This window comes from Pseudorasbora parva, chromosome 3, assembly GCF_024679245.1.
Source record: "Pseudorasbora parva isolate DD20220531a chromosome 3, ASM2467924v1, whole genome shotgun sequence".
Classification (NCBI taxonomy): domain Eukaryota; kingdom Metazoa; phylum Chordata; class Actinopteri; order Cypriniformes; family Gobionidae; genus Pseudorasbora; species Pseudorasbora parva.
The window spans coordinates 15204492-15229160 of NC_090174.1; the positions used below are offsets into that span (position 1 = coordinate 15204492).

The window sequence follows — 24669 nt, forward strand, 5'->3', positions numbered from 1 at the left end:
ATACACTGTTTGTTAATAGGCCCGAGGAGAACTGGCACCCCGACTGAGTCTGGTTTCTCCCAAGGTTTATTTTTCTCCATCATGCCCTGATGGAGTTTTGGTTCCTTGCCACTGTCCCCTTTGGCTTGGCTTGCTTAGTAGGGGTCACACCAAAATTATGATTTAAATTATTCAACTCAATATACAAATAAAGTTAATTTATTAGGTCTTGTTTAATTCTATAAACCATCTGTCAACATTGTCTTTATAGGATCAATTGAAATGAGCTTATAACATCACCATTTTCTCCAGAACGACTGTACAGCCAAATCAAATTTTGTTTCAATATTGTCCTGTTTAACACGGTGAAGCTGCTTTGAAACAATCCCCATTGTAAAAGCACTATATAAATTAAGTTGATTGAATGATTGATTGATTTATATAATTGAGTTAATATTTAATTATGAAAAATCTATGGAATTAAAAACATTAACATTTTCAATGCATTAATTTAATATAATGTTATTAATTCTGTTTAGATTGATTGATAGTATTAGCCCTGACATGTCCTGATTAAGAAATCAGACCCATGGTCGAACCTATATCCTGAACGTGTTCATTATAACTGTTTTATACTTTTATAAGTAAAGTTTGGAGTTAAGATGATAATGGTTAATGTAGCATCTGGATGTACTATGTTTAAAGTGGTATTTGGTTTTGCTGTCTGTTTTGACTGTGTTTGTTATAGGTCAACGATTTGATTATCTATATTTAGAAACCATGACAGTTGGCAGTTTTTTTATAGTAACTGTGTCTGGTGTCAGTTGACATGCTAGATGTATGTGAAGATGCGAATAAGTACTTTACCAAGATCAGGAGACCCAATATCACCCATTTTCCGAAGTAATCTTGAATGTTAAATCGTCAATACAACTGAAAATTGAGAAAACATCACAGTTTTCTTTATGAATTAATGATGATTGCCTAAAATGGGACATGTGTAAAATCAGTCCAATGGCATGGTGGAACGTCAAAGGTGGGGTGACGTCATGACCAGGAAACTATAAAGTGCACCTGGACCAAACGTTGTCAGCTTCTGTGCTTTCAGCAATCATTCGGTTTGAATCTGCCCTGTCGATTTATTGTTGTTAGTCACAAGCAAACTACTCTAATATAAGGGGGCTGAAAGAGCACAGGTATGGGGTGATGCCCAAAGTGGAACAGACACTTCCGCCTGTCTTTCCCCTAACATGGCATCATCCATCAAGGCCCCAGGGCATCTTGAACATGGACTCCAGCCTTGGTGGTATATGGGCTTATATGCAGCAGATCAGGCTGATGCATGTCTTCATGCAATGTCACTGTTTCTGGCGTACCAGGCCGGCCTGATTTCGATACTTTGACGAAGTTGAAGGGGTTGGCCCGGATGCAGTTAAAGAGTTGCATGAGGCCCCAGATTTGTCTCTCCAAGGAGATGGCCACTGCCATTGATCTTCTATGGCAGCCCTGTTGGCTACAGAGAGGCATATTTGGCTAAATTTGTCTAATTTAAAATAATTAGACAATTGTTTTTTGTTGGACTTTCTGCTTTCACCTTCTGGCCTCTTTGGAGACTGATAAACACTGTTGTCGCAAGGTTTATGGAGGCTTAAAAAAAAGCAGCAGCGTTTTATCTGTTTAAGTCTTGGGGACTGTTAAACGGGAGCAGCCCCGGCTGTTAACCAGCTCCTAATATAGAACAAATCAAAAAGTACTGGGAAGCCCCCATCCTCCGAGGAGGTTACAAGAGGAGCCAGGTCAGTTGTTCCATGACGGTTGTCTGCCTCAGGGCACTGAGTTAACTTCTCGCTTAACACCAGAGGTCACTCTTGAGAGACTGGTTCCTTTTTTGGACCATCTGGTGGCATTGGAACTTATGCCAAATGTGTCTCATTGGGTTTTGCAGACTGTAGAGTGAGGCTAAAGAATTACATTTGGTTCTCATCCGCTTCGATTAAACATTCAAGGGAAAAACCTTGTTTTATCAAAGCAGATGAGAACCAAATGTAGAACATGTTCCTCCACCTGAGAGAGGCTTCCAAGTTCTACAGCCAATATTTCATCGTTCCAAAGAAAGATGGGGTCCAAATTTAGATCTGACCGATTTAAGTACTAAATTGTATGGTCAAAGAATTCAAGTTCAAGATGTTAACACTGATACAAATCAGGACTCAGAGGACTGATTTGTCAGATCACAAGACTGGTTTGGCATGATGGATGTGACGTCTGCACACTTCTTCCCAGATCGTTCTGCTCCTGGGTGTTCTGGAGAGAGGTTGTTGGTATGGAGCCTGTCTGTTGCTAGTAGCCCCATTCTGGCCGGCAGAGTGTGGTTCTCGGACCTTATGTCTCTCCTAGACAGCTTCCCTTGGGAGATTCCGATTAGGAGGGACCTTTTGTCTCAGTTAGGGGGATTAATCCTTTTAACCCCGTCCAGAGTTGTTGAAGCTGTGGCTTTGGCCACTGAGGTTGTTCAGACCATATATCACTCCAGAGCTCCCTCCATGGGGAAAACTGTATGCCCTGAAGTGGAGAGTGTTCACTTGGTGTGAGGATTTGTTAGGTGAACAATTGGTCAAAGTTGGTACAGTGCTAAAGTTCCTGCATGATTGGTTCTTCACAGGGTTATCCCCCTCTACCTTAAAGGTTTATATGGCAACCAATAGCTTCCTACCAGATACATTTAGGGTGAGTCTTTTGGGAAAAATCTGCTGGTGACATGTTTCCTCCATTATGCTTTGAGGCTGGGGCCTGCAATCCGCCCTAGGATATCAGCCTAGGATCTGTTTGTTATGTTAGAAGGTCTCTCTATGGCTCCATTTGAGCCTATGAAAACTGTTCCAGTCAAACTTCTGACTCTTAAGAGACTACGTTTCTTTTAGCTATTACTTCTCTAAAGAGAGTAGGAGACCTCCAGGCCCTGTCGGTTGCCCCATTGTGCTTCGGGTTTGCACCAAGAATGGTGAAAGCATTCTTACACCTGAGACCAGGTTATGTGTATAAAGTGCCTACCAGTGGGCCATAGCCTATATAGCAAGCTTTTTGTCATCATCATATCCACTAACTGTACAGTTAGATTACTGGACACTAATGTCCACACAGTTGCCCTGCAGAGAAAGTCAGATCAGTTATTTGCCTGCTTTGGTTTGCCCAAAAAGCAGTGCCTGCAACCAAACAGATGCTGAACAATTGGATAGTCCATGCTATATCTCCTGCTTACATGATTTCTTCGACAAGCCTTATTGTCAGGAGTGTCCCTTCAAGATGTGTGTGATGCAGCAGGCTGGTCCTCTCAATTCACATTTATGATGTGAACTTGGGCTCTGCACCAGGTTCCCAGGTGCTTATTTTGTAGTTGGGCTCGCATAATTCACACTAGACAGGCACTTGTCTGTATGGCAGAGTGGGTATTATTGTTCCCTCAGCATCACTACGTTGATGCAGCACAAGTTCCCATGAATGGGAGCATCTCGGGTTATGACTAACTATTGTTCTCCATTAAGGGAACAAGACATTGTTTTGCCCTGCCATACTTGCTTCTTGCCCGTGATCGGCTTGTTTTGATTTTTCTGAAGATGACATTGTTTGGTCCAGGTGCACTTTATAGCTTCCTGCTTCATGACGTCACCTTGTGAAGTTCCGCCATGCCATTGGACTGATTTCACATGTGCTTCAAGACACAATCATGAAGAGGCCTCCCCACAGCGTCGCTACTATAATGCAGAATCCCGTTTCCTTCTCAGGGAACAATGGTTACAGTCATAACCTAAGACGTTTTGTTTGAAGTCCATTATGGTGATTAGTGTTCCCTTTGTTTAGGCACTTGGAACTTCATGTATATTACTATAATTATCTTCCTACTTATGCAGTAGGAATCAATGCACTCTAGGTAGTCTATACTAAGTCAAGAGTAACTCTAAAGTAAATTGTCAATGCAGTTCTTTTTAGTTACTTAAACTTATGTATAAGTAAACTACTCTTACTAAGCATTTGTCAGTACAACATACTATTGCTATTTCACTTTACTTGGTTTTTTAAGGCAGTTGGTTTGCATAATATTTTTTTATTTTTTTTAAATAATAAGGTTAACTGTATATATGTGTAGGCTAATTCACAGAATCATGAATTTATACTTGTTTGTTTCATGTGCTATTGTGAGGTGGGGCATTCTCTTTCTATGTTAAAGGACAACTCCGGCAATTTTTTAAGTTAAGAAAAAAAAATGAACCAGATTGCAACACAGAGCTGTTACAGTGAATGCCCAGAGCCCCCACTCAGCTAAAACGGTAGTTATGGGGGCATAAACGTAAAGGGTGTCTTTGTGCCTCTTAACACACATAAAATGCATTTAAACTGTCTGTCCATCGGGTCTCGTTATATGACAACGAGATGTGTTTAGCCACTTAGTCATTGTTTAAATTCACCTGTTTTTGATGGCTAGCTGTCGCGTGCTGAAGTCCCGCGGGAATGCCTTTGTTCGAGCAGTAAAAAAGGCAAATAGTCCAGTTAGGAAGAGCGTCCTGTGTGTAAAGAGGCTTTGCTCGTCGGTTCTCAGTATTGAACGTGTCCGAAAGAAATGGTTTTCGTTTCTGCACTGCTGATCCGAGAACCGCTGCACGTTCAGTTACACGCGCATGCTCAGTATCATTTCTACCGTTTCTACAGTATCAGTACCGTTCCTTTAGCAAAACATGACTCAGTTCAGTGAACGGTTGGAGTTACAACATATAATTCAAGACATTAGTTTATTTCTATTCTGAGGGACTGTCACTCATGTCGGAAAGTGAGCAACTAAAGTAACTTGTGTGATCAGCGCTGATTTGAGACACGATCCGTTTAGAATGATTCAGACCGATTTGGTGAACTTGTTCACCGGTTAAAAAGAACGATTCGTTTGTAAACCTGACATCACTAGAGTGATGATCTGATCGGGCTCACAAGTGAAGAAGAAATGGTTCATGTTTGTGCCTTTCCAAATTGGGCCAATAGAATGCGAAAATTTGCAGCGAACGCTTTGACAAGGATGACTGACTTACACAGACACAGCCGGGCCAGTTGAAGAAAAATGCCATTCCGTGGTCGAAGACGGGTGCAACCACTGTAGATGTAATGTAAACTTTATTTATCCTTCAATTTGGGCACATGGCTTGAGGAAAGATGTGCAGTAATAAAATAATCTTGCTTTACACACACAAAGCTCTTCCCAACTGGACTATTTGCCTTTTTTTCGGCTACAAATGCGTTCCCACAGGACTTCAGCACAAGATACAGCTAGCTGTCTAAGGGTGCGTTCACACTTGTCATGTTTGGTTCGATTAAAACGAACCCTGGTGCGGTTGCTCGGTTAGTGCGGTTCATTTGAACATATGTGAACGCTGCCACCCGAACTCTGGTGCGCACCAAACAAGCTTCCAAACGAACTCTGGTGCGGTTCGATTGATATATGAACGCAACACGGACCAAAGACATGTAAACGGACCAAAAACCGGACGTATAATGTCACAAGATGCCACGCATAATGCAGCTGATTTGACGACGCGGAAAGATCGGTGCACGTTATCCAAAATGAGTAACTTTAACATTAGAGGGCAAACGTAGAGCAACGAGGAAGAGCCTCATCAATATTTGGTCTGACGAGCATGTTTCGAAAATGCTAGAAAAAACACACAAAAAGCATACCTGGCTCTTCTCATCAAAGTTCCTGTGTTGCCCATTATTAGCAGGTACAGACAGAACGGCCGTCTCTTTTGCACAACGGAGGAAATCCTGCTGCTGTTTTGAATGTTTTGAACATTTTATGAGCTCTTCATGAGTTCTCTGGTAAAAAAATAATGCCATATGTGTTACACGCATAAAATGATCGCGTTTAATCCAGCACACAGCGTTGTTTTGAATGTTGTGAACATTTCATGAGCTCTTCATGAGTTCTCTGGTAAAAAATAATGCCATATGTACACGCATAAAATGCCCGCGCGTGTAATCCGCACACAGCATTGTTTTGCATGTTCGGTAAACGAGCTCCTACGTCATATAAACCGACCAATCAGGTTGTGAGCGTCTCCCTGTGCCTTTGGTTCGGTAACTTTAGGTTCGCTGTTAAAAATGCCCGTGTGAACGCTAAGCGGACCAGGACTATTATGTTTGTTTTTGTTTTTTGGTCCGGACCAAACTAACCAAACGAACCGAACTACAAGTGTGAACGCACCCTAAAACACTATTTAGGTGAATTTAAACATTGGCTAAGTGGCTAAACGCATCTCGTTGTCGTGTAAGGGACCTTTTAATGTTGGACAGACATTTTAATTGCATTTTGTGTCTGTTAAGAGGCACAAAGACACCCTTTACGTTTATGCCCCCAAAAGCTGCTGTTTTAGCTGAGTGGGGGATCCCACTCAGCTAAAGCACAAATCCGGTTCGTTTATTTATTTATTTTTTTGATAGACTGTACTCATAAAGGTATAACGATCAAGATAAACTTAAAAATTTCCCGGAGTATTTAATTCTGTAAACTATAATATTGATCTGCCAACATTGTCGCTATATGATAAATTAAAATAAGCTGATAACATCACTGTTTTCTCCAGAACAACTGGACAGCCAAATCAAATTTTGTTGCAATATTGTCCTGTTTAACACTGTGAAGCTGCTTTAACACAATCGTGATTGTAAAAGAGCTATATAAATAAAGTTGATTGATTGATTGATTATGTTTCATGTGCTATTATGAGGTGGGGCATTCTGTTTCTAGAGAGCGTTTGATTGGGCAAACATTTGTGCAGGATATCAGCAGTATTTTTTGGGTCCATTTGCTGATATCCTGTTTCAACACGTTTTAGGCTTGTCATACTTTCCCCCACTCTACGACAAGTGCATCCTATATTAATTGCTATTCACATTAATTCATATTAGAAAACATCTGAGTGTTAGTGTAATGTCACTGACAATGCACACTCATCGTACCCATTTTGCGTCAGTTACGCTCATGGTTGGATGTATATGATAGATCTTCAATGTGTCCAAACCTGTCAGAAACAAATTAGATGAAAAAAAAAACATGTCAATGAATTGTATCTGCCTTTTGCGTTTGTGATTTATGGCCTGTTGGTTATGACGGCGGCACGGGCATTGTGTGATGAATGTGCTGTTACGGTTGTCTGTTTCTGAGAGGTAGTGAGTCAATGAAGTGGTCATGTGAAAGGGCTTGATCAACAGTGCACCCCATGAGTGAAGTGGTAGATGGGGAGGTTATGGACACTCTCCAGAGGCCATGCTCTCCAGATGTGTTTACTGAATTGTTAATGAGAGGTGAGTCACCTGTTTATACACCAGCATAGGTGGCAGAAGGGAATGCCTCTGGGATTTTTTTTTACTGAAATTTTATACTACTTAAAATTTGTTTTTGTGTTGTTGGTCTTTTTGTATTTTTTTTATTTTATTTCAAAATATTCATAATCTATTTTTAAAACTCTTAAATTAAAGAAAATAAGTCATATTATTGCTGTTATCATTTTTTTTTAAGTTAGATTTAGATTTAATGTTGTGACATTTAAACCCAGTGCTATTTTGTATCCTTCTATAAAATATTGTAATTTAGATTTTTTTTTTTCAGTTTAACTTTTAATATTGTAATACATCTATATATAGGTAAACAATTTTTATTTTTGTTTGAGTAATTTTAGCATTTCAGCTTAGTTATATATTTTAGTAGGCTGTTAGATCAACATTTCTATTTTTTGTTAATTTCTTTTATTTATTATTATTCACCACAATGTGACGTTGGTTGACAGAGTGTTGATATGCAGTTACTAGGGTGTTTTAGGTGGTTGACAGGGCATTAGTATGAGGTTGCTAAGGTTGGTTTGTATATTTGTATTATCTTTCATTCTTATACTTTCAGTTTTTCTAATTTTGCTGTGCCGTTTTATTTCAGTATGAGTTTTAGTATTTTAACTAATTTAGTTAGTCAAGGAACCATTTAACTTTCAGTTAAGTTTAAGTTTTTCATTTACTATTTGTATTTTATTTTGTTTTAGCTTTTTTTTATATATATATATTTAAACAGTTTAAGGGGGAACAATTATTTTTAAAAATGACCCCTTTAAATTGAGGTTTTTAATCCCTTTAGATAAACTGTGTTATTATCTGATGTATTATGGCAGTTTGGAAACATAGACCGTAAAAAAATATGGATGACTCGACATCATCCGTTTTCGCTTGCTAGAGTTGAAGCTTTCAGACGGCCTGTATGGCGCTAACATCTTGGACCGAGTCTGCGCAGTAGCGATTTCGGGACCGGAGTTGCGCAGTAGAGAGCAGGAAGTAGAGCAGGAAGTACAGTCGTGATATCAAAAGCCCGCCCACACTCTCGCAGATGCAGAACAGTTAATTATGTTGGTGTGAAATAAACAGTTATGGAAAGGTAGAAATTAAAGCTAAAGCTCCAATCTGCTCCCAAAAATCCTGAAAAAAGTCTGTTAGTGCCTCAGTGACAACTTCACTCAGAGAAGCCGTCAGTCTCAGCTGTCAATCATGACGTCACACCCCCTGTTTTTATAGCATCAAATAACTAACTTAAACTAATTTTATTCAAAAATTGTTATGATAACTGCCTTCAGTGACATAAACTAACTTTTGGGGGAAAATATTTGAAGTGTAATTTTATTGTTTAGTTTGCCTCGCGTCGATCAGAAAACACAGAGGGGCGGCTATACTGGGACCGGTTACCGGGGAGGCGATCGAGGCGCAAAAGCTTCAGGGGCACTGCAGGCTTGTTTGGAAAAGAAAGGGTTACAGCAATTAGTGAATGTAAATAGAGGGTAATAAGTGAAGAGTGACCTATTAAATTCCATTGAGGCAGTCCCAGCGGCCTCCGCTGATTGCTTCATTCCCTTCACACACATGCACACATTGAGCCTTAAACATTAATTTAAATCTAACAGATGAAAGCTGTTTTATACAAATATATGTCAGTTTGCTTCAGATAAATAACTAATCCAGTTTCATAACATGAATGAGTTTAGCCTAATTTGGCTGAACCTAGGCAGGTGTTTAACTGGGCTCTGTCCTTACGCCCCACTTCCCGTTTCCCTGCTGCTTCTGCTTGATCTCTGATGTGATGTTCACTGTCATCTGCAATTGTGAATTCTCTTGAGCCTGCCAACTGTGGTGAACGGTACTTTTCTTGAAAAAACTGCCCAGTGGATTTCTTTGTTCTTTCAGTTTTGCCGTTGCATCCTCATCCTGATATTTGTTGATGTAGTTCCAGACATGCACTAGACTGGGTAAACCCAATCTGCCTGCGATTTGATTTCACACTGCAACTCAGAGTGGAAACCTTTACATTAATTTGTACTGCTTCTGTTACAGTTATGTGGGAACCAATCACAGACTGGCATATCCACCTGCCATGCTATTGGCGGGTTTAACACTATGACGGATCTTGTGGTCTGATTGGTTGAAGGACCTATCCAGTTGCACAGTCATTTGAATTAGGCTCTTTTACCACACCTCTTGTGGTCTGATTGTATCAAGGACTATCCAACTGTGTAGACTCATTTCAATAATGCTTGTTTATTATACATAGCAGACTTCCCAGACCAATGATTAATCTTAAATTGAGCTTGGTCTAGTGATAGCCAGGCAAGGGATGCACACTTCTAAGAGCTAATGTATGAATTTAAATTAGGGATGTACCAATGCATCGGCCAATAATTGGTATCATCCATCAGCCGATTGTTTAAATTGAATTAAAACAGGTGAATATCAGGCTCGATTATATCTTGTCAATCAAAAGGGTGTGGAAAAAATGTGTCAGACTGCTCAAACTCATACTGTGTTTGCAGAAAATGTATTGTGTTGAATTTAGGGCAAGTTAACGCAACAATAACAACAAAAAATAGATATATTTTGACTCGTAAATGTCATGGAATAGATCAGTAGTGCCTCAGTTTAAACAGCAACATAGAGCACAAGTATTTTGTTCCACTTTTATACAAGTTATAGCATGAAAAAACATGCATGAACATCTAAAGACATGTTGAAAGATACAGTACAACTTACAGGAATGTACCGTTTGTCGTGTAATCGCTCAATCAGTTTCAACTGCGGAAAGACATCAATAAAAAAGCTTGTGAACAATGTCACTTAACCTTGCATTTATCTCAGGAAAAGTATCCAATGTTCACAGTTTGATAGTTAGCTATAAAAAAAAAAAACACTAGATAGTATTTACTTTTAATTATATACTGTATACTGTATGTTGGAATACATTTGTCATGAAGACAAATGTTTATGAAAACCACCTTATGTGCAACTGAGATGTATACATTTGTATACATGGTGTTATTAATAACACATGCGCACACACACACACACACACACACACACACACACACACACACACACACACACACACACACACACACACACACAATAATATAATAATATAATATAATGTAATATAATGTAATATAATATAATGTAATATAATATAATGTAATATAATATAATGCTGATTGTAGTGTCAAGCAAGCATATTGTACTCAAGCACATATTGCAGAAAGTACAAAGTGCACATGCAGATCAATTCATATGCAGCCATGAAGAGAGTAAGTGAATAGAAAACAACGGGACTTGTGATGTTAATGCAACTTTTGCAGATTTATTGATCCTATTACTTTTTTTTTGGCACCCTTGTACTCTAAAAGTACGTTTCAAAGTAACATGATGTATTTAAATATGATGCTGCAATACCTGGCTAGTAATTAGGGCTGCACGATTTGGGGAAAATATATAATTGCGATTATTATGGGTAAAATTGCGATTGTGATTTAAAATGCAATTTTTTATTTATTTTTTTAATTTTTTTTACAAATTAAAAGTGTGGGTATATAAAATTTTGTGTTTATATATTAATACTAATAATTGTTATTATGATTATTATTACTGCTATAAATATGTTTACAAATAAGAAATATTACCATTACAATAATATTTTAATAATTTCAAATAAAAAATAGAGTATGTCAGAATAAATATAACAATATAATACTCATATTAATTATTATTATTATTTTAGTAATATTTTACAGAAAATGGATTTTACAAAAAAAAAAAAAATGCTGGGTTACCTATTAATATGCAGACAGCCTATGATAAATATGTGTGTAATAATGTGCTCTGCATTGTCCCTGACAAATAAACAAATAAATAAATAAATAAATAAAAATAATCGCACACAAGCCAAATCGCGATTGCCGTTCGATTTCGATTAATCGTGCAGCCCTACTAGTAATGTTTTTGTTTTTATTTATCAACCCATTTAACATTTAGCAAGTGTTAATTTTACACCATGTCTACATGTCATGTCTACATCTAGGGCTTTGAGTAATATGTGTCATTTTACTGTCTGCATATTGATGTTGCTAAGCAGAAGGACACGTGGTCTTGGGTCTGATGTCTTTCTTGGCTTTATGAGTTTCATTAGCAGGTATATAGCGGAACCTAGGTTCAATTGCTTGTTAAAGCTTGAGCTCATTGTAACAGCGGTCTCCAAGAACCTTTGTCCCCAGTGAAGCTCAGTGCCTGGTACAGATTAGTGCAATATACTGCATGTATCATAATCACACTATTCAGTTCAAGGCGTTCCAGTAAATGTATGCTACTGTGCAGTTTTGTCATGAGCAGGTGTATCCATTAAAGTTTTCAACTTTAAAAACTAGTTTTGAAAGATGCTTGCCTGTGCAAATCTCACCACCACAATGATGTGAGGACGGGGTGTTCTAGGTGGTTGACAAGGCATTTGTATGAGGTTGTTAAGGTGTTTCATTTGCTGGGCTATTTCAGTGGGGTTGCTAAGGTGTTCTGACTATGCAGCTGCAAATATGTTCAACGTGGTTACTAGAGCATTTCTGTTTTTTTTTTTTTTTTTGGTTTCAGTTTATTATTAATTTAACTTAAATTTATGTCAGTTACTTTTCATAGCAGCATTTCTAATTTTCATTAATTCATTATTTCTTTAAGGCAAGTAACTGAAAATTAAGTTTTTAATTTAAAATGTACCATGGTCAGTGTATATACACTGTGTATACACAAATAACATAAGTGAACACAAGTGAATAACAGAATATCTCTTCGTCATGGGCACGGCACATGGGTGAGATATATTAGGCAGCAAGTGAATATTTATCCTTAAAGTTGATGTGTTAGAAGCAGGAAAAATAGGCAAGCGTGATTCCTGCTGTGGGGAGAGAAGGCTGGCCCATGTGGCCTGATCCAACAGAAGAGCTACTGTAGCTCAAATTGCTCAAGAAGTTAATGCTGGTTCTGATAGAAAGGTGTCGGAATATACAGCACATCGCAGTTTGTTGTGTACGGGGCTACATAGCCACAGACCATGTACAACCTTTCATGGAAACAGTATTCCCTGGTGGCGGTGGCCTCTTTCAGCAGGATAATGCACCCTGCCACAAAACAAAAATGGTTCAGGAATGTTACACCTGATTGGTGTAGATTGAATGTATTTCAGTTTTATTTAAAAGTCCCATGGCATAAAAAAAATATTTTATGAGGTTTTTCAACATTAATACGAGTTCCCCCTAGCCTGAATATTGTCCCCAAGTGGCTAGAAATTTTGATCGGTGTAAACTGAGTTATGGCTGTCTTTCTCTGCCTTTGAGAAACTGAGAGCTCAGATGAGCTGATCTTGAATTTTCCGGTTATGACGTCATGCCAGGAAAGGTTTCCTCCCCTTCCTCTGCGCTTCCCGCCCAGAGAATTAGTAGAGAATTATTCAGTTTATCAGTCGCGATGTCAGCACAGGCTTTACCATATGGATTCAACCGCACCGCCACAAACAGTGAGTAATAGTGTTCATTAATGCCTGCTCTGGGATCAGTGAGTTCTGATGTGTAGCTAATCATTAAAGTTCACACAGACTTTCTTTCTAAATCGTTTAATGCCGTCAGTCCCGCCGCTGGCCGTCTTGATGGATCAGTGAATCAAGCCAGTGACTAAAACGGTCAATTTCACGTTGTTTCTGTTAGTAGCATGACACAAATCTGTTATTTGAATTATTAAACTACAGAGAGCGATCAAAGAACACTCTTTATAATGCTCGGATCTGTCAATGCACACTTGCCCAAACTGCTGTTTGAATGATGCTGCTCTAGTAATTATGCTCAACAGAAGCTCTTACTGTATTCATGTCGATGTCGTGTTTGCTGTTAGCTGTGGTGAAAGCATTTTGTGAGAGAAATAACGTTGCAAAGGTCACTCGTGTTTATTCAGAGCTCTCAGATACAAACAAAATAAACTCGCGCTCTCAACAACTCGGTACAATAACACTTCCTCAACATCTTTCCCCAGCTCCGTTTCTCTCTGTCTCTCTCTCGACTGGCAGTGAGTGCTCCTGCTGCTGCTCGTGCCCTCACCTTGCTAAACCACGCCCCCTCCGTACGTAATCTCATTTCAAATGCAAAGATGTCAGCCAATCACAGCAGTGGTTGTTTTCACTAAAGTCTCACTGCAGACACGCCTCTTGAAACAGAGGATTCAAGCCAGAGGGCTAATATCAGTATAGAAAAAATGCCTTTTATTTTCACCTCAGGAAACATGCTAAAATAATACAAAAATCCATGCCATGGGACATAATGGAAAATTATTATCATTAACAACATTACAATAACAATATTGGTTATAGTTTTAGCGCTGCAAAGTTGCTAGGTAGCTGCTTACTAGTCCAAGCAACAAAAATCCCACTTCCAAGTATTTGTGATATTCTGTTCTCTAAATATAGCTAAAGTACTTTCATCAATTGAAGTATGTACATTGTAAAAAAAATTCAGGTCTCCAAATGAAAATTTTCTAGTGACTAATCACATACATTTTTCAGTTGGCCAAATTGAATTTAGGTGAATGAAAATGACAAATTCACAGCAATTTGGCCGCCTAAAAAATTTAGATGTGATCAGTTACTAAAAAAAAATTGAGTTGGAGACAGTTTAGGAGTTTATTTTTTTTACAGTTTAGGATTTTTATTTTATAAAATGGTCTATTTTGTTGTGAAACCAGTCTAAGACTAATTGTCTTGAAAAATAAGCAATCTTGTAGTTATTTGTAGCCTGACAAGCCAGACCCACATCAAGATGTTTGGTCTGGAAACTCACCATTGACAGGGCTCAATCTGAGGGGCAGGATAAACGGTTGTCTTTCAAACTCCCTCTGCACGCGATAGGATAGCGCTACATCCAACCAGAGCAACGAATGTGAAACAGAGCTTGTTGATAGATTAAACATTCGCCGTATCCGGTCGGCTAAACTCCGAACACATCTTCCCTTTTTAAGAATGACTTAAGTGCCGTTCTTTGTTCTTTTCTCAGAGAAAAGCTTAACTCCAAGTCTACCAGAGTCGCGGTGAAAGCTGATTCGAAACCGCAACTCGGCCGTCGTCATTATGGCCCCGCCCACCGACTCTATACACGATGTGATTGGCCCGGCAAGAGTTAGGCGAATACAGCTCAGAAGGGTATTGAGAGTTGCTAGACGACACTCGCGGGCAGATTAGATTTGCTGCCGCTAGGGTGTGTCTAGATATCTAGGCTAAGTTATTTATGATTTGTGTTATTATTTTCTTTTGTAAAAACTGTGCTGGACGAGTTACACACCGAAGTTTAATACTCTGTGTTAAGGGTTTGTACAAATCCATAAACCTAACTATGCTAAATTATTATGTTTGCCTTAGCAGACACCAATGAAGTGTTTCATGTCTTGCCCTTGATTTCTCTTTGAAGACTTGTAATTTTGAGACATTAATGGCTTATTTTCTAGAAGAACATTCACAGTTTATGCTGCAGTGTGATTGTAAAAAAAGCTCCAACAACTTGAATGATGGTCAACAGCCCTGCTGCAGATAGGAAGTGCTGCATGTAGACTCCTCTGACTGCTTTGCTGACGTAAGGCTGCTTCCTCGGTGGAGGAGGGGCGTGTAGGTCTGTTTAGTGCTGGTGCGTGAGCGACAGGGGAGGGGAAAACGGATTGTCGCCCAGCCTCCCTGCCCTCCACAGGCAGTTGATGATCACATCTGACAGCTCGGGTGGAAGTTGAACTGCTCAGTGCACTAGGTCCCCTTTATCTACTCCTCCCCTGTGAGGAGCTCTCAGCCGGGTTCTCCACACCAGCCTGGCTTTGGCTCTTTGTCAGCGCACGGGGTGCGAGCAGGCGGACGATGTGAATATATCATGTACACAATAGAGTGAACGTGCGCGACCATGAAAGCACAGCGGGAGAGACTGAGGATTCCAGGGTTGACATTGGAGTGAGTATTTTCCCTTCTCGCTCACATTTTTTTTCCTGGCTGTGATGACAGCAGTCTGTTTATCTGCAGTGTGTCTGTCGCTGTAGTAGTGACAGCACATCTGAGCTGAGCAGTGCAGCATTACCACAGTAGCAGCGTCTGCAGCATGTGTTGAAGGGTAAATATAGGTCCGCTAGCTTGTCTAGATCCAGCTAGTGTCCCTTTGCGACAGCTTTGCATGTGATTTTGATAGCACAGGCTCATGTTTGGATAAAGAATGATGATGCTAGATCAATACGGGATCATCTTCTAGTCACGGCTCGTCAGACTAGAGCCAGAAGGGCTTGCGCAGCAGCTGCCTTTCTGTTTGGCTATGCTCCTCTCTGCATATTTATGTTTTTTTAATCACCGTCACTTATTAAATCATGTGGCTGAATTACCCTTAAATAAGGCCTGTTTGTTGTCAACCTGTTAGCAGGTCAAAGACGTCACTGCACTGTTGCGTTTGATGCAGCAAAACGCAATAAACGGTTAATATCTCGCCATATTAGATTGGCCATTGACGTTTTGATAAGATGAGGCACCGCCTTTGTTTTTGTTTACAGAGGTCGCAGGAGATGCATGTTTGCGGCTATGATCAGGTGTTGCATCATGGCTGCTGTTGCTAAGGATACATATATACATGCGTATCTCCTGGACATGTCAGCTCAGCAATTTTGCCTGACATGTTTTGTTTCTCAGTGAAAGCACCTTTGTAACGCTTGATAGAAGCATGATGCTTGTATATTAACAATGATTATTTGTATTTTTACCTTTGTTAAATTATATTCGTGCATGTGGCCAGTCTGTATATCAACAAGTGTACAATCCAAAACCGTGTCATGCTTAGGGCAGTGAAAGTAATGGGCCATTGTTGTGGCAACCCTTTTGCAACGTAGCGTTTTAAAGAGAAAAAAAAACCTTTTAACGGTCACGCATGACGCTGCTCTGTGGTTAATGCATGCTAGCTCGTGTATGTCTCTGCATATATAAGCTCTCAACTTCAAAGGCTGCATCCTGAGAGAGACTGTTCTTGTTCATGATGAACATTCACAAAACTCAATTTGACTTCCAGCCTCACTCCACGAAGCTTGAGCCCAACTCCCACAAGCCCTTGCAGCCCATGCAGCCCGCTGCACGCATTTCATTTTTGGAGGTAAGCGCGTGCTTCTTTCACATAGCCATTTTGTTTTGAGGCTTAATATGTTCAAGGCTCTGTGTTCCGCCACTGAAAATGAAAGCATGGAGTTCAGTGATCGAAACGGCACAGGGTCTCCATTCATTTATCTTTTTTGGGTTTTATTATTTTTTACATTCAATGCCTTTGATCGGGATTTAATTTTCTAAAACTGTGGGGAATAGGATTGTTTCTTGTGCTTATATAACATTCTTAGTGTCACCCCCTTCCCCCAGCTTTTTTGGCGAGTCTCTCATTCACCCTCTTTTATGTGATAAATAGGATTTGCTGCTTTGGCCATTGAACATTTTGTTGGAAAGCGCTCTGCACCATTTTGGGAGAAACCGGGATGGGTCATTTCAAATTTTCAAAATGAAGAACTGTGGCTGTGAATTATTTTCACCACAAAGAACACACTCTCAATAAAAAAACATTATTTTTTTTTTCTTCCGGTTTTTTTTTTTTTTTGAAGACTTTTTGAATAGTATTAATAATGGGTCTTTGCAGACATGACAGCACAAACCGCTTGGAAGAGTTGGAAATGTTAAAATACATTTCATGAAGAGTTACCATAAAACATATTAATGTGCCATAACTATTTGATGCTTTAAATTCATTTTTAAATTATGCATAGTGTATGCTTATGAACATGCAATGGAACTCGTGCTCTCACAAAATCAGTGACCCTTCCTTCGAAATCTGATCACCAGTGGTCACCAGGAGCGCCTTAAAGGTCCAGTAAGCATTGTTTCAAAACCATTGTTGAAAAGTTGTTGGACCAAACACCACTACAAAACATTTAGCCAATCAGTTTTAGTGGGCGAATGTTGGCAGAGGAGAGAGCAAGAGGAAGATTTGAAGAAAGACTGTTGAGAGTGAGATGAGAGATGCAATATCAGTGGAAAAAGAAGGGTTATAATCAGGCAAGAGCTTTAGGATCCGTGCTAATATTAGAAAAGCTTTCTAGCGCAAGTGTGACGAGAAGGCTTGAAAACAGAAACTGTGGTTGCGTTGTTTTGGCCCCATAAACAAGTAACATTAGTTTTGCGGTTTCACAGAACCAAGGAATGCTGTTGTTGTAACGCTAGCTCTAGGAACAGGACAGCTTTGAATGTCATTGTTTGTCTGCAGTTGCAGGTCACTAAGAACCAACTATTGCTTGCATTTACTCTTGTGTACTGTGTGTTCATTTTTTGTGTTTCCTTGTCGTTCGTTCTTTATCTTTGCTTTATTTTTCATGAAGCATTATTTTGCTTCACTTCATTTGCTTCATTTGCGTGTGTAACGGTGGCCATCTAGTGACAGCTGTGAAGATAAACCTCACTCCCTTGATCTCAAGGGGCACTCTAGTGAATGACACTAGAGAACGCAATGTTTTGCATCCTTGTTAGTGTGTCGGCCTCACATGCCAACGATCGGGGTTTGAGACCAGCTCAGAACGGAAGGTAAAATGTTCCCGAATTTTGCAGGGATGAAGAGAGAGGGGAAGGTCTGACTTTGGGAGATCGGATACTGCACCTTTAAGACAAACAGAGGCCCCTGGGCAACAGCATTACGGTAGTCCCCCTAACCACAGAAAATTTGTCAAAAATGTGTTTTGTCAATAGACCAGTTAACATCTACAACACTTGTTTATCCTGCTTAAAAATATGGCTCAAATATAGGTTACAATGCAAATTCACTCTTTGCCAGTAGGTGGTGCTTATGAAACAGCAGATAGTGGTTACATAAACAAAGAGTGTTACAACTCTAACAACACTGTGTAATTACAGGCTTTATACAGAGGTAACAAGAAAAGAAAATGTCATCAAAACTTTCTTGGCCCAAGTTGAGTTGACAGGTATAGAAATCATAAATAAAATAAATTATTCATCATTCATCAGCAAAGCAAAGCAATCACTTTGCATAAATCTGAGCTATTCGGTGATTAAAAACCACTCTTTGAATGTGAGCACGTAGAACATGCAACAGCATTGCGTTTCTACTTGGAAACATGCAGTGCTCCTGTTTATTTAAGTAAATCATAGCCTTTTGTTTATTTATCACACTGTAAAAAAAATTCAAGTGCTTTCAATTAATTATTATTTAGTAACTAGTTCCACAGATTTTTTTTACGTTCTCTCAATTTTGTTCTAGAAATTGTTACCTAAATTAATATTTTTTAATTGGCTCAAACTTGACTTCAACATTAAAATTTAAGTTCGCTCGAAAGTTAATTGAATTAATATTTTTTAGTTGGTTCAAACTTGACTTCAACTTTTTAAATGTACGTTTACTCAACCTGTTTTAAAATTAATTAAACTAAAACGTTTTAATTAAGGGTTTCATTTTTAAATGGTTTTAATCGTTACTAGAAATTGCAGTGGAACTCGTTACAAAATGTTATAGCGAGGATAAAAACAAATCAAAACAGATTTTATCATCTGCATTTATAACATTTGTCATACAAACAATACATTTTCATAACAACAATTAATTTCAAATTTCTTTAAAATAATAATAAAAAAATTACCAAAGCCCTTGTAACGTTTCTTTAATGTCTTTAATGCACCTTTAGTTTTGAAACTACACACACAGTCAAAGTAGATACAGTGGAGCATTCTTGCTACTTGTCAGTGTTTCAGCTGATAAAGGGATAGTTCACCGAAAATGAAAATTCTATAATTTACTCACCCTCATGTTGTTCCAATCCTGAATGATCTTCTTTGTTCTGCTGAACTAAAAAAAAAAAAAGATATATTTGGAAGAATGTTTGTAATAAACCAGATAGAGCAACCATTTACTACCATAGTATTTTTCCCCTACTATGGTAGTGAATTGTTGCTCTATCTGCTTGGTTACAAACATTCTTCCAAATATCTTATGTTGTGTTCAGCAGAACAAATCAACTCATACAGGTTTGGAACAACATGAGGGTAAGTAAATGACAGAATTTTCATTTTTGGGTGAACTATACCTTAAAGGAGAACTGACTGGCTTGGATGAGAAACTTTGCAACGACGACAAAGCATCAATGGATATCTTGGTCACACCCTGTTGGAGAAAGAAAGGGAAAAATTAATTAAAAAAATGAAATTATGCTCTCTAAACATTTTATCAATATTAAGAATTTACTTGCATGTGTCACTAAACTAAAGTTGTGAACTAAAGTAGTTTTTTTACCATATATTGCAACGTACATGGCTTTCTTTCTCTTGCGCTGTTTAAAATTCGTCCTACTTGAAAATGAGCGCCATCATAGTATTCGTGGTTATTTCGTTCTCTTAACTTTACGGGACAATTTCAAAAGTTGGAACACGAAAAATCACGCTTAACACAACCACGTAACCCTAAATAGCTTGGCCTAAACGGCGTACATTAAACATTTGACCTTTCAGTAAATTTGCTCGTATACAAATCAACACCAAGACCACCTACCACTTACCTCAAAATTGCTACTGCTGTGCTGTCTCCTGGTGAAACCCGCAAACTGCGAAGTCCTTTGATCCTTCCGCGAAGTCAAACAAGCTCTTGTACGTATTCATTAAAATTAGGCAGATTAAATGCAACAATTAACTACATATTTTCATGAATTATATATTTATATTAAATATGTAATATGTATAGAAGTGTTGTAGGATCCATCTTCTCGTCAAAATGCAGATACCATCATAAACAAAACATCAAAAATACATCTAATTTCACAAATGTTGTTCTGATATATGCTATTATCAATTTCTTCAAACAGCCCATTTCAACAGCACAAACAAAAATCTATTTCCCGTAGTAAAATTTTGTGTGTAAAATAGTGTTGGCCTTAATTGCCTATAAAATATTGACTTGCTTTTTTTAGTCCAGTCAACACATGCAATTCTAAATGTTAACTGGATTTTAAAATATCAATTAATTTACGCTGTACCCGCAGTGCCCTCCTGCACTGTAGGTCCGGTCTGGTTCCATTCACACAGCAGGGCTGAAAATGCGGTTGCGAGTCTTGAAAATGTACGGGTTTTAATGTCAATGCTGTAAACTTCTGTAATGATTGACCAAGACAAATTTCTCCTAAGGGAGATAATAAAGGATAATCTATCTATCTCTATTTATATACAAATAATTATTTAAACAAATATAATTTTTTTGCAGCCAGTAGGGCCTTTCCCAGTGTAAGCCCCAGTGCTTCTGCCCATTGAAACGTGTGTTAATGCGCTCCTGATGGTCACATTTGAGACGTGTTGTTACCTGTAAACAGCAATGCGTCTCAGGTCACCCTCTTGTAATCGGATCACTCAGGACAGATTTTTAAAGAACAAGGTATAAACAGGACCATTGATTGCTTGAATCAAGACTAATTCCTTTGGAACAAATCTGACAATCATCATGCTTTGTTAGAAGCTTCCTTTTGTTTCACAAGCTTTGCTATAACATTGTTATACTGTACTTGGTAGCCTATTCTAGAATTCTCCATTAAAAGACCTAATGATGATGTCAATCTACCCTTGTGTTTTATCAAGTAAGTCTTTTGGGATTGCTGATGAATTGGGTCATTGAGCTGTTTGAACTAGTTTGAATAGTTGATGTTTATACACAATCATCTGATGCCAGTAAACAGTGGAACTGTTTAGATGCAAAAAGAAGGTCATGACTACATTGCAGATCATTTGCATGGTTTCTAAAAAATAATACTACTTGATTCGACTGAAGCTTTGATTAGTATTTGAGCTTAATGATGATCCCATTCCTTGATGAGTGGCAGGATCAAAAGGAGAATTCCACAGATGTCTGTAAATTTGCATTGGCTGGCATTCACATCCCCCACATTGTTTGAATATTTGATTGCATATTGACTGCAATAGTATCACTAATGTCCAAAGTATTATAGAGACAAATATTATTTGTTTAAAATTTACAATTAAAGGTGCTGTATGTAAGTTTTCCACTCTACTAAAGCATAAAATACCATAAAATGTTTGCAGATACCGTAATTCTTTAAATAACGTCCGGGGCCTTTTTTTACCTGAACTGCAGAAGGTAACAGGCTTTTATTTGAAGCAGACTTTTATTAGAGGCAGGCCTGTATTTCTAATTCCATCTTTTTGAAAAAATAATTGCTTTAAAAGCGATAGTGTTCCAGTGGAAAGATATCATTTTTTTTTTTTTTTTATTTTTTTTTTTTTTTTATAGAAACATTTGCAAAAATATCGCCATACAACAACAGCCAGAAAGGCGACAAAGCCATTTGGGTCAGAATTACTGTAGCCTAATCGGTAACTACCACTGAGTCAGTTTGAAAAATGTAAAATGTTTATTCCACGCTTAATTTCTATATAGGTTGCGGTTGCACGTGCGGTAATTTTAGCCTCTAACCCAACTAATGTGCTTCCAATGGTTGCACGTGAGAGAGAAAAAAAAGCTTCCTTCCTCTTTTTATTTTAATAAAAATAGGAAGCACTTTTATTTTAATAGCTCTTTGTCTGTTTACATAATTTTTTATACTTAAAAACTATGCTTCCGTTATTTTTCTGACCCAACTAATTATTTATCCGCGCTTTCAATAGTTTGCACGCAATATTTTGAAGACTATGCTGTTTTCTTGTGCAAAATAAAATATTTTAAGTTAAATGCATAGTAAGAAAAAGACGAGAGGCTAAAATTGTGAAGATAAATATTTGTGTTGCCTGTCTGATATTGCCGGTATTTTCACAGACGTCACATCTCTCATAGACTACTGTAGCCTATTTAAAATTGCATATGCATCAGTTATATTCTCAATTTAATTTACAGAGCAATCCCTGTAAAGTTTTTAGGTTAACTTTAGAAGAGACCAGGATTAGTGTGTCACACTGGCAAGACTCTCAACGGGGCGTGTGACATCAGGATGGTTGTGCTCCATCTTAATTTGAGACCGGCCTTTATTTGTTCGTGCTGACCACGCCCCCGGCCACTATCAGAGGCCTGGCGTTTATTTGACTACAGGCTTTTATTTGAGGAGATACGGTATTTAGGAAACATGCTATGTTCATATACTCTTTTCTCTGGTAAAAAAAACTATGCTATAGCCAGTTATTTTATTTTAAAATGTGTTCTGGTTTGTTGTTTTTTTTGTCTGTATAGAGAACACATATTCTTATATCCATCTAAAATGATCTAAGAACAGAAATAGACAAAAATAAACACATCAACTTACGTTGATGTCAACTAACGTAAGTCTCCTCGCCTACAATGGCCGCTTACCATTGTTTGTAAATGCTGCTGTACTGGTAGGCCATTACTTGAGTGCTTTAATCTTTTTATAGTGTGCCGTTATACTTAGTCTTTTGCACAGTTTGACAAATAATTATTTCAAAGTATACCCCACTGACTGTGAATGTTTTTGCTTAAATCACTTGCTATCTAGGAAACATGCTTTTTTTCTGTTCAAACAAGTTTCTGGTTCATCTTTTCCGATTGAGAAGACCAAAAACAGTGCATACTTATATAAAGCACTGGTTGACACAGAAGAGAGTGTGCTTGGATTGATCCCAGCTTTAATTTTCTATAGGTCCCTAGTCTTGCAGGAAGAGATAAGAAATCATGAGACTAAACTTGATGATGATTGATCTAGACTTTGCTCACTTCATGCGTGACCAGGGTTCCTCATGGTTATGTCCATATCTGAAGCAATATTCGAGGGTTTGATCAGTTGTCTGTGTGCCTGGATTAGTCATATGTTCTCTCAGGCCTGTCCTAACTTGTCTCCTCTTAATGACACCCTTTGCATCGCACCTTAGTGGCTAGCGGCCCCTCTGCATTCAACAGCTAACTGTCAAGACCGTTTGGACCCATTCCACCCCACCAAGTTCATCTGTCATGTGTCAGGGAGGTTGGGCCTCTCTGTGTCCCTGCCTGCCAAAAGAGCAGATTGAAGAACAGAAAAGGAGCAGATCAAAGGTGCTGAAGTGAAAGAGAGAGGGTGGTTTTCCTCATATGGCAGGTCCAGCAAAGAAAAAAAAAAATAAGATGGGGGGGAAGAGGCTTGGTTACAGCGTGCAGGACTTGCACGTGGTTACGGTCGAAAAGCTGTGCATTTCCATTTCAAATGGCCCGATGGGTTCTGGAGTGGGGCCAGACAGGGAAGAGCCGTGATTGCATTCACTGCGTCGTCTGCTGATGATGCATTGCTGCTCTGACTCACACCCCCCTCCCTTCCTTTCCTCTCCCCTCCCTGCCTCAGGATGTGGTACGGTAGGTGTCTGTTATGTGATATGGAGCATTCTTGAGTCTCAATGAGTCTACAGGAGAGCGGCAAAGCCATGCAACTCTCACAGCAACTCTCACATCAAAACAAAAAATCATCCTGCTGCAAGTAGTCCTGTCCCTCTGTCCCAGAGGCATCCAGCATTCGAGCAGGAATGGATATGACCTGAATAGGAAACAGCTCAGAGGAGCTTTCTCACTATTCGATTTAGGACACTTCTAAGGACAAACCGTCCCCTTGACAGCCTCTGTATGCTGCAACGAGTAGCAGATGTGCCTGGACGAAATTCTGTAGTCGCAGAGCATTGTGCTGGGAAGACTTCCCGGGACTCTTGCTCTGGGTGCCTACTTCTCTTGGAAGCCAGGCATTTCACTTCACTTTCTTTTTCAAGACAGCTCAGAGCACTCTGGGGGCATGACTTTGGGACAATGTCTGACTCCAGCTTGTGGACTGTACTCTCCAACTTTTCTATGCCTCACTTTATCAGTGGACCAAGTTTACGGCGCTCCAAAAGGTAATCAAGTTCTGGTTGATTGTTTGTCGCCACTTTACAGTTTTGTGGGTTTGGGCTTTTAAGTCTTAGAACTTAATCAAGAATGAAATGATTTTGAGGTGAGAACAATATGGTAATGCAGGTGCTGTGTTTTCTATTGTGTTAAATGTCCTTTGTGAATGCAGAACTGGAGTACCTCTTGATTGTAATCAGGGCGTTATTGTTCAGTGCATGAGGCAGGCACAAAAGATGTTTACGTATGAGCGTAATTACCGTGCATTTGTTAAATATGCATGTTGAATGCGAGGAAAGGGAATTGTTCTGTAAATACGCTTGAGCATTGCTGGCTCTCTCCGTGTGTTAGACCGATACTATCGGGTATACTGCTTTTTGCAGTTAATGCTGATGTTGCGCCGTATCCTTTTCACCTCTCATCT

General features: G+C 38.8%; 1 protein-coding gene across 13 annotated transcripts in view; it reads left to right on the forward strand.

The window, feature by feature from the left end:
• mast4 (microtubule associated serine/threonine kinase family member 4) overlaps positions 1 to 24669 on the forward strand; it is a 212207-nt gene that overhangs the window by 136662 nt on the left and 50876 nt on the right. The window contains exons 1-2 of one of the 13 annotated variants that reach the window (XM_067437907.1): positions 14966 to 15331; positions 16425 to 16505. The exons of 11 other annotated variants lie outside the window; for them this stretch is intronic. In XM_067437907.1, coding sequence (XP_067294008.1) covers positions 15285 to 15331; positions 16425 to 16505 — 128 coding nt within the window. In that variant the 5' untranslated portion in view covers positions 14966 to 15284. Of the gene's footprint in view, positions 1 to 14965; positions 15332 to 16424; positions 16506 to 24669 lie in introns of those variants that run through there. One more of the 13 variants, XM_067437908.1, reaches the window with a different exon arrangement.